The sequence below is a fragment of the Chinchilla lanigera genome, unplaced genomic scaffold, assembly GCF_000276665.1.
Source record: "Chinchilla lanigera isolate Chin_1 unplaced genomic scaffold, ChiLan1.0 scaffold00050, whole genome shotgun sequence".
In the NCBI taxonomy this organism is placed as follows: domain Eukaryota; kingdom Metazoa; phylum Chordata; class Mammalia; order Rodentia; family Chinchillidae; genus Chinchilla; species Chinchilla lanigera.
Window position 1 is genome coordinate 17182311 of NW_004955451.1, and position 10581 is coordinate 17192891.

The 10581-nt window shown below is 60.8% G+C and overlaps 2 protein-coding genes across 3 annotated transcripts; one reads left to right on the forward strand and one right to left on the reverse strand.

The window, feature by feature from the left end:
• The first annotated feature begins 81 nt into the window (after positions 1 to 81).
• Positions 82 to 3877, forward strand: Nags (N-acetylglutamate synthase). 2 transcript variants are annotated; one of them, XM_005394511.1, is made up of 6 exons: positions 82 to 402; positions 491 to 704; positions 780 to 960; positions 1264 to 1435; positions 1509 to 1691; positions 2431 to 3877. In XM_005394511.1, the coding sequence occupies exons 1-6, from the start codon at positions 200 to 202 to the stop codon at positions 2582 to 2584; spliced, it is 1107 nt and encodes a 368-aa protein (XP_005394568.1). In that variant the 5' UTR covers positions 82 to 199; the 3' UTR covers positions 2585 to 3877. The 2 variants fall into 2 exon arrangements, with proteins under 2 accessions (XP_005394568.1, XP_005394569.1); XM_005394512.1 differs by lacking the exon at positions 1509 to 1691.
• Positions 3878 to 5460: 1583 nt separating this feature from the next.
• On the reverse strand, positions 5461 to 9306 carry Tmem101 (transmembrane protein 101; the record flags this gene model as incomplete). Its single annotated transcript, XM_005394513.2, is given in 4 exon segments — positions 5461 to 7431; positions 7995 to 8141; positions 8735 to 8915; positions 9106 to 9306. Coding segments are annotated over 4 exon segments (774 nt in total). The 5' UTR covers positions 9243 to 9306.
• Positions 9307 to 10581: the final 1275 nt, after the last annotated feature.

The following is a 10581-nucleotide window of genomic DNA, read 5'->3' on the forward strand; positions in this document are numbered from 1 at the left end:
CGCCACCCCCAGCCCGGCCACAGCTCTCTTCTCCAGCCCCGGCGTCCGCTGCATCCCCAGATCCAGCGCGATGCACGAGCTTGGCGGTGGGGCCCGGGCGAGGCCCTGACCGCGCGCCCTGGCACAGGTGGACGGCACGGTGCTCAGCTGCGCGCGCGCCGTGTCCAGCGTAGCCTTCGCGCTGGCCTTCCTGCAGCGCATGGACATGCGGCCGCTCGTGGTGCTGGGTCTGCCGGCGCCCACCGCGCCCTCGGGCTGCCTGTCCTTCTGGGACGCCAAGGCGCAGCTGGCGCGCAGCTGCAAGGCGCTGGTGGACGCGCTGCGGGACAACGCGGCGGCCGCGGTGCCCTTCTTCGGAGGGGGCTCGGTGCTAAGCGCGGCCGAGCCCGCCCCGCACGCCAGGTGAGTCTCGGGGCCGTCTGACGCCCATGCCCCCGGCCCATCCCGGGCCCCCCACTGCGCCCCGCCCCTCACCCCGCCCCGCCCGCAGCTACGGCGGCATCGTGGCCGTGGAGACCGACCTGCTGCGCTGGTGCCTGGAGGCGGGCAGCATCCCGATCCTGTGCCCCGTGGGCGAGACGGCCGCGCGCCGCGCCGTGCTGCTTGACTCGCTGGAGGTGGCAGCCGCGCTGGCCAAGGCGCTGCAGCCCACGAAGACCATCTTCCTCAACGCACAGGGCGGGCTGCGCGACGCGCGACAGCAGGTGCTGTCCCCGGCCCCCTCCCCGCAGGGCCACCCCGCGGGTGCATCCCCGGCTCACCGCCCGGCCCCCACGCAGGTGCTGAGCAACGTGAACCTGCCGGCCGACCTGGACCTGGTGAGCAGCGCCGAGTGGGCCAGCCCGCGTGAGCGGCGCCAGGTGCGGCTCATCGTGGACGTGCTGAGCCGCCTGCCGCACCACTGCTCGGCCGTGGTCACTGCCCCCAGCGCGCTGCTCACCGAGCTCTTCAGCAACAAGGGTGAGGGGCGTGTTCGGAGGGCGGGGCCAGAGACCGGGCGTGGTTTGCGGGCGTGTTTTGGGCGGGGCTGCGGGTGGCAGGGTCCCAGAAGCTACGTGTGGGCGGGGATTGGGGCGGGGCCGGGCGCGGCGGGACGGGCCGTGTGGGCGGGGCTTGGTGGTGGGCGGGATGGGGTGAGATGACACCGCTTGGGGGCGGGGCTAAAGGCAGTAGGCGGGCTGGTCAGATTGCGGGTGTCCCAGGGATGCCGCCCTGCAGGCGGGCCGTGGGCCCCGTGCCACCCACCTTGCCGCCGACCCACAGGCTCCGGGACCCTGTTCCAGAACGCCGAGCGCATGCTGCGCGTGCGCAGCCTGGACAGCCTGGACCAGGCCCGGCTGGTGACCCTGGTCAACGCCAGCTTCGGCAAGAGGCTCCGTGACGACTACTTGGCGTCGCTGCGACCGCGGCTGCACTCGGTCTACGTCTCGGAGGGGTGAGGGGCGGGGCCTTGGGCGAGGGGCGGGGCCTTGGGGCGGGGCCAGCCTGACAGGCCCCGCCCCGCCCAGGTACAACGCGGCCGCCATCCTGACGGTGGAGCCGGTGCTGGGCGGCACCGCCTACCTGGATAAGTTCGTGGTGAGCGCCAGCCGCCAGGGCCAGGGCTCCGGCGAGATGCTGTGGGAGTGCCTGCGGCGGGACCTGCAGACGCTGTTCTGGCGCTCGCGGGTCACCAACCCCATCAACCCCTGGTAGGCTGGAGGTGGGGCTTCCTCCCGCTCACTAGGTCCGCGCGTCAGGGGCACAGCCTCTCCCGCCCCGGGATCCTCCGGCTCTTTTATGACTTTTAAATGCTTTCTGCAGCCGAAGCTGATCTGTAACTCGCCACCATCCTGCCCCAGCCTCCCGAGTGCGGGGCTGGCAGGCCCTGCCCGGGTTCTCTCCGGCTCTTTTCAGGCCCAGTTGCCTAGCTCCTGCTCCCGGGCCCGCCTCACCTCCCTTTGGCTACCCTCCCTTTTCTTCTTTCAGCGACTGAACCCTCACCACCACTGCACTGCAGACTAGAGAGTGACCAGGAAGCCAGGCCCAGTGGCCTGCAGCTATAACCCCAGCTACTCTAGGAGGCCGAGGCAGCAGGCTTGCAAATTTAAGCCCAGCCTGAGGAATTGAGCAACTTAGGGACACCATTTCTAGGGCTCAGGCCAAGGGTGGTGGTGCACACTTGTAATCCCAGCACTTGGGAGGCTGAGGCAGGAGGATCAATGTGTTTGAGGTCTGCCTGAACTGCATAGGGAGATCCTGTCTCAAAGGAAAGGGGGGGTGGGGGCTGAGATGCAAAGGCCCAGAGTTCAAAACAAAACAAGCCTAGCATCATCCCCCACCCCCTGGCCCCCCGTGTCACGATGAAGATAAAACAGCAGAGACAGCAGGAACTTGCTGGGTATCCAGCTGGGAGCCCAGCCTTATTCTAAGGCCACCCCCTGCCCCCAGGTACTTCAAGCACAGCGATGGCAGCTTCTCCAACAAGCAGTGGATCTTCTTCTGGTTTGGCCTGGCCGACATACGGGACTCCTATGAGCTGGTGAACCATGCCAAGGGGCTGCCGGACTCCTTCTGCAAGCCAGCCTCAGACCCAGGCAGCTGACCCTCACCAAGCCCCCACTGGCCTTGGGACCAACACCAGGGCGGACCAGAAACCATGCGTGCCCTGGGGGGCTTGCTGGCCAAGCCCCACGAGGACGTGGCCTGGCTCTGCCCCGAGGGTGGAAGTGGGACCAGCAGGGAGGGCCCCACCGAGACCGAAGACCAAAGTCAGGACCTCGCCTGGGCCAGCGTCAGTGGCCACGTGTCTGGTGTGGCAGCTCTGCCCGGAGCACCTCCCGCCTGCCTCCTGCCGCTGCTGCCACTTGCTCTATTGTGCCTGGGGTCCTGCAAAGCACAGGACAGTTTGATTAAAGCACCGTCCCTGTCTGAGTCAGCACAGCATGGAGGCCCGGCCCCAGTGGCCACCTCCTCCCTGGTGTCCTGCTTTGCACAGCTTTGCCCTTCACTTCCAGGCAGGCTCAGAGCCAGGCCCAGACACCACAGGCTCCTCTTTTACCTGCAAGAGCCCAAAGAAGCCACGACAGGTGGTTTTGGCTTAAAACCCACTCGAACGTTTTCCCCAGCCCAGTTGCAGGCTGTATCTTCCCAGTAACACCAGCTCGGTGGGGAGGAGGCCAGAGGCTCCAGTCAACTTTCTGGGGGACCTGGTACTGGGAACTGAACCCAGGGAACCCCAAGCTACACCCCAGCCTTTTTATTTTGAGACAAGGTCTCATTAAATTGCTCTGGTTGGTCTTGCATTTGCCATCCTCCTGCCTCAGTCTCCCAAGTAGCTGGAGGTGTAGGAGTGCACCACCTCGCCTGACTCATTCCATGTTTGGGGTCACCATGATGGGCCAGGTGCTGTGCCGTCTACCAGGACAAGCAGGGACACGGGCAGTGAAGGGGCCGTCGTGGGAGAGCAGGGCTGAGGGAGAGACCAAACGCACAAACTAGGAATCCTGAGGGTTGGGGGCTGGTTTTGTGGGGCTGGGATGGGACCCACAGCCTCTGGGATCCTGGGGAAAGGCGGCCACGGAGTGACACCCCAGCCCAGAGTTGGAGATTTTTTAAAAGAGCCAGGGGTCTGTGGGGACTCTGGGAGTGGACGACAATCACGGCAGCCCACGGCGAGGCCTGCCCAGACATGGGCTTCCGAGAAACCCAACATGGAGCTGCTCACGATGGCCCACACTTGTAATCCCAGCACCTGGAGGCTGAGGCAGAAGAATCACTGAGAATTGAGGTCAGCCTGGAATACACTGTGAGACCCTGTCTCAGAAAAACCGAAACCAAGAAAACCCAGCATCAACCACAATAAACGGCACAGTACCCGTGGGGAAAACAGACGCCAGGCCAAATGTCTCTGAAGTGTTTATTTACGGCGGACAGTGTGGTCTGCTGTCCAGGGGCTGGCGATGTGGCTTAGTGCCAGAGCAGCCAGGGTCAGTCCCTAGTACCACATCAGAACAAAACTTGTGCAAATGGGGACTTTTCACATTCACTCCCTTTGGGGTTGCAGGCACCCTCTCCTTGCTGAGACAAAATACCCACATTTGCAAGTTACAGGAGTCCATCCCGGTCACACCGCATGCCCTGATCAGCCAGCTCGGGGCAGCATGGCACGGCAGAGGGCAGCTCTCAGCACAGTGGGCCAGAAGCAGAGGTGAGGGAGCAGCCAGAAAGGGGAGGTGGATAAACCCTTCTGGGTCATGTCCTGGTAACCCCTCTTCTGACCACACAACTCCTAACAGCAAGCCAGCTGGCAACCCCTGTAACCCAGTCGCCAGAGACAGGCCGATACATGTCGCCCCCGTGCCCAAAAGACTGGTGCGTCTCATTATACAAAACACATTCAGGGGCTGGGGATATAGCTCAGTGGTTACAGTGCCTGCCTGGCAAGTGCAAGATCCTGAGTTCGATTCTCGGCACACAAAAAAATGTAAAACTGAGACAAAATATTTGTGAACAAGGGAGCAATTACAAAAGATGTAGCATATGCAAAATAAAAACACTAAAAGGAAATAAAGAAGAAATTTGCCAGGTGTGGTGGCGCATGCTCGTAATCCCAGCACTCGAGAGGCTGAGGCAGGAGGATCATTATGAGTTCCAGACCAGCCTAGACTACAAACTGAGCTCAAGGCCAGCCTGAACTGCATACCAAGACCCTGTCTCAAAAAGACCCCCCCCAAAAAAAAGAAAAATGCATTCAGACCATCTTTAAGAGTTGCCAAGTCCCACCAGCCACAGCACTGCTGAAAATCCGAGTTCAAAGTCTCTGAGATTTAAGACAAACTCTTAGCTGTGAGCCCCTAGAAAAATCTAAGCAAGTTCAACACTGCCCACACACAAAGGCACCAGGTAAACATTCCTACTTCAAAAGGGAAGGGGTCAAAGCCAGGCCTGGTGGCACACACCTGTCATCCCAGCACTAAGGAGGCTGAGGTAGGACTGCTGTGAGTTCCAGGACAGCCTGGGCTACAAAGTGAGGCCCTGTCTCAAAGGCTAAAAAAAAAAAAAAACCAAAAAACACAGAAACCAAAGGGACCAGTGCAAGACTGAAACCAGCAGAGCGAAAATGTAAATACCATCACTCACTGTCCAGCACCAGGGGCACGCTGTGGTGCGCTGTGAACCCAGAGGGCTCGGGCCACCCACCCCCATGGCATTGTCAGTGGCAGCTGTAACCTTCCCTCGGGCCGACTGTGCTCACTCCTCGCACCTTTCCTCAGATGACCCATGTTCCTGGCTTTTCCAGCATCCCGGGGTCTCCACTGTGCTGCTGGCTTCACACCCACACGGAACCGCTCTGGACACACAGCCTGGCCTGAATTCTGGGGGGAAGCCTTCCTGACCCTACAACTTCTGCATTCTGCAAAACCAGCAACATGAGTATGATGCCAAGGTCTGCTTCCTGCTTAAGCAGTACCCAGGCCCCCCTGAATGGCAGCTTCAGAGGCCTCTGGGTGTCTGGATGCCTGAGTGCAGTGAACTGGATCCCAGGGAACCCATTTCCTAGGTGGCTTTTCTCAAGCTTGCTGCCATGGGGCTCTTTTCTCAAAGCAAAGTCTTACAGCCCCGCATCCTGAGCCTGCCAAAGGAGGGCATCGTGCTAATTGCTGACATGCCCTCAAGCCCTTATTTCCTACTATCCTCATCCAAGGTACTTGGTTTCTTTTTAATGCTTGTTATTTTCCAAAACCAGGGTCTCCTCTGCTCCAACTTTACAGGAACTGTTTTTCTGTGAAAATCAAAACTTTTAAAATCACTCAACCATGCCATTTGCTCTTGATTCTTAATGAAGATATAGTTGAAAGCCACCAATAGTGCCCATGCCACTTCCCTCACGCTGGGTTGCCTTTACATCTCCTCTGCCGGGTTAGACTGCTGTCCTGTTTCCTGCAGTCTCAGGACAAGAGCAAAAGGTACACAAGCTTTCTACCAGAGCAATAAACATGACCTGCAGTCCAACTGCCAAAGGAATCCCTGTCCCTAAGTGAAACGTCCTGAGTCTGGTCTTTAAGGCCTGCCTTTTTATCAGGATTCTGGTAAAATATTGTTTGGAGTTTTTTGGTTTGGGACAGGGGCTCACTTGTGAAGTTCAGGCTGGCCTTAAACTTGCAGTGATCTTCATGCCCCAGCCTCCTAAATGCTAGGATGACAAGCATATACCACCTACCTAGCCAGCATCCTGGTTTTCTGAGCTCCAATCATGACCTCCCATCAAGCTCAGCTTACAGTGTTCTAGGGCTGCTTCTCTAAACTTTTCCAGACTTCTCCAGTGAACCAGCTCCAAAAACTTCTGACCTGCATGGGCAGGTAGCATTAAGGCAAAGACCCCACTCCTGGTACCAAAATCTGTTTTACTTTCCTTGTTGCTGGGACAAAATACCAGATACCCACAACTTCAGGGAGATTTATTTTGGCTCACATTTCAGTCCGTAGCTGGTGGCAGGGGGCCAGGGGTTTAGCTTGGTGGTACAGTGCCTTCCTGGCAAGTGTGAGGTCCTGAGTTCAATTCCCGATACCCAAAAGTAAACAAACAAACATAGCTGGCTCCAAGGCAGGATGGCTTGGCTGGGGGCCTGGCAGAGGAAAAGTTGCTCACCTCAGGACAGCCAGGAGGCAGGGAAAGGTGCAGAGAAGCCGGGGCAGGAGATGAACCCGTCCAGACCACACGACACAGCCAGTGGTTGCCCCTTCCTGCCAGCCCCTCCTCTAACAGCAAGTCAGCTATGAGCCCAGTCACCTCCCAAACACATGAGGCCTTGGGGGCTGCTGTGGCTGTCTCCTTTCCTCTGTCCCCCATCCCAGGACCTGCACCCCAGCCCTACAGCCCTGCTCCCTCACTGGGGACTCTCCCCACCCTGCCCTGGAAGCCTCAGTTTTCCTCACAAACAGGAACAGGCCTGAGGCATCCGTGTCAGGGCTCCCACCACACAAGGCTCCAACCATGAACTCAGGGATAAGACCTGCCTCGGGACTATGAAGGTGAAAGAAATGAAAAACAAAGAAACACAAAGGACCAAAGAGACGAAGAAGCATGATGAACAGCAGCTGGACCATCAAGGCGGAAGGCAGGCCGCTGCACTTCAAGACTCAGCCATCAGTGGCCAGGAGGACAGCGGCCCCGAAGATGCCCACGTTCTCGCCAAGGAGCTTCATCTGGTTCCAGAACTCCACGCGCCGCGTGTGGTGCCAGTAAGCCACGTTGCCATCGATAAGCAGCATGACTGGGGGCAGCAGCACGGCCAGGATCTGGGCAGCCAGGGTCACGTAGTAGCCAGACAGGAAGGCCAGGGCCAGCACACCGTAGAGCAGGAAGAAGAGCTGGACCATGAGCTCGCCTCCCGGGAGACGGTTCAGATAGGCCAGCCGGTCCTCCTTGCTGTGCTGCAGCGAGTATGCCTGGGGACACGCCACTCTGAGACTCGAGTCCACAGCCCCCCTTGGAAAGCTGGGGTCCCACACTCTAGGCCCAAGAGGCGAGGCTCTCCCCTTCCCCTTGGGCTTCTCATGGAAGGAAGTTTGTCTCACAGGCCCTGTGGCCCCACATGCTGAGCACGGAGCCCTGCACATGCTGTGCAGTGCCTGGGAATAGAGCCGAGCCAAGTGCCTGGGGCCTCCCAGTGCCAGGGAGACCCCATCAGCTCTAGGTGGTAGTCTCAGCTAGGGCCTGTACCCCACCATACCTCTCCCCTGTCCCCTCTCCCGGAACTCAAGAGGGTGTAACCCAGGAGAAAACCACTCCACCCTGTTCTCCTGGCCCTCAGGCTTGGAACCACTGCTCTACCTGGTGGCACAAATGTGGGCTGAAAGACCCCGCCGGGTGCACGGAGGGCAGCCCTGGGAATCAGGCCACCTGTAAGTGGGTGCAAGGCCTCGCAGTACCCACCTCCCTGTGTGCAGCCGGGCCTGGGCCCCCAGTTCACTTCCCACCGGGTACTCTAGCCAGCAGAACCCCAACCTACCACACAGATGAGGTAGATGCCCAGGAACACCTGACCAGTGGACTGCAGAGAACGGCTGCGGGGTTTCTGGCGGTACAGCTCTCCAGCACCGCTGGCCAGCACCAGGAAGCCACCGATGATGGCCACCGTGCGCGAGTACATGCGGACCTAGGGCCAGAGCAGGGACCCATCGAGAGCCGCGGCCACCATGTTTCTCCCGGCTCCCGTCTGGCCTCCCCACGTCGTGAACCCCCTTACCATTTGCAAGTGTGGAGGGCAGGTACAGCAGAGACACATAACTCTTTTTTACAGAAGGAGAAACTGAGGCCCCGAGGGGTTAAGAAAATTGTCCATGGTCCTACAGAAAGTAAGTGGCAGAACCCAGACACCACACAGCGCCCCCTCCCCACCCCGGGGATCTGCTCCACTGGAACAACAGCCTCTCACCCCGCTGCGCTGCTCCTGTCCGCACGCCCGGCTCCCCTAAGGGGAACGGCTTTGCCCACACATCCTCAACCCTGTGCCTGCGCTACTCTCAGGCTCATTTCGCTTCGCACGATCAGGCGCGTGGACCAGGCCAGCGCCAGGGTCCCACTGCGCCGGGCCCGGGGTTCCCGGCGGTGAGGGGCCTGGCGGCCAGGCGGCTTGGGTTCTGTCCCGCACGCTCCTGTGGGCGGCCTGGGGCCGTCCGTCCCCACCTCCGGACCTCAGGCTGCACCCGCGGGGGAGCCTGCCGCTGCCGGGCCGCGCGGCCCGCTCACCTTCAGCCAGTCCCCGTAGTGGACGTGGCCGCCCACGTAGGCGATGTAGGTGCTCACGGCCAGCTGCAGCGCGGCGCCCAGCGCGAACCAGCGCCGCTTGACGCCGAAGGACATGAAGCTGGCGCACAGCACGGCGGCGCCCATGTCGAAGTACAGGTAGGGCACGGGGATGTCGGGCTTCCTGCGGGCGAGGGCGCGCCTGAGCCGGGGCCGGAGGGGCAGGGGCGCGCCACCCGGCTTCCCGCCGCGTCCCCAGCCCGGACCGAGCCCCGCAGCCCGCACTCCCGGCCTCAGGCCCAGCGCCCACAACCCCGCGCAGCTCCGGGACCGGCGGCCCCCCCCCATCGGACAGCGGCCGCGCGGGCGCTCACCGTCGCGCCTCCGCCCTCTCGGCGTACAGCATGAGCTGGCTGAAGCAGCCCCAGAACGGGCAGCGCGTGAGCAGCACCGAGCCCAGCTGCATGAGCAGCTGCAGCAGCCAGCGTCTGGAACCGATCTTCCACGCCATCTTGGGAAAGGGCAGTCCGCCGCGGCCTCACGCCGGACTGCCAGGCCCGCGCAGGCAGGGATGCGACGCGCAACTTCCGGCTCAGGGCGGATTCCTCTACTCCCCGACGTCCGGAAGCACAGCTCTGGTTCTCTAGTTCCGGACAGAAGCCTTCCCCTCTGCCAATGTAGACTCCAGCCCACCGCACCCCACCCGCTTATAATTGAAGCGTGGACTAGAGGAAGGAGCAACTAGACCGGAGCGTCAGATGGCCGGGTGGTGGTGTGACGGGCGGGAGCGAGCTAGTCTTTGCAGCCAGACCTTGGCTCTAACTCGAGCTCCAACCCTGTGATTTAGGCACAGCGCCCAGATGGAGCCTCAGCTGTGGAAGGGGCCCCGGGCACACCGCCATCTCTGCATGCTCAGCCCCAACGAGGGCCTTTCATGCCCCTCTTTTTTACTGCCCGGGGTACTAGGGATCGAACCCACGGCCTTTGCACTGAGCTGCATCTCCAGCCCTATCTTATGTTTTACTTGGAGACAGGGACCTGGCCTACATTGCCCAGGCTGAACTGGAATTTACAGTCCTCCTGCCTCAGCCTCCCAAGTCCTGGGATGTCAGGCCTGTGCCACCGGGCTGGCCTGTATTTGTGGCTCTTTTATAAATGTCTGTTTTCTGCCACTAGATCATGAGCTCAGAGGACTAAGACACTGTTGACTGTTAGTGGCCCCAGGGCGTTCAGTTCAGCTCTGGTCCCCTCCTGGGAGGGGCTGTGTCCAGCAGTGCTTCTGGCCATGAGTCTGGGCTGAAGGTCAGTGCAAAGGCCTGGGTTGTTCAGTCCCCAGTACAAAAAAAGAGAAAATGGCCCTTTCGCCCTGGGAGGCCCCATTCTTCCCACTCCACATCCGCCTCTGGCAACTCTGGCTTTTTCTGGCCCAGGAGGCTGGGGGAATCCTGTTCTCAAGGGCACTGGAGGGACAGCCCTCAGGGACGCCCCGCCTGAGTGGAGGACTGGAGCAAGCTAGGGACGGCCTTGTGGGCCGGAGCCTCTTCGCACTCTGCTTCCGGGCCGCCCAGACCCTGCACAGCTGACCCTGCTGTCTGCGTGGATCTGGCCGTGTCTCGGCTCCTCCTCCCAGACTTCATCCCATGACTGTTGAAATCAAGCCTAATTATCTGGCCCTCAGAGGCTAATGGGGGCTCCCCTTCGGCCCCACCCTGCGTCCTAGGGACTGGATGAGGTCCCCACGTGGATGCCCGCATCCTCTGTGACCCATGTCTTGTCTGGGCACCCAGGGAGGCACTGCTGTCCTTACTGGTCTCACCCGACCAGGGGTCAAGTCACCCCTTCAGGGAGTG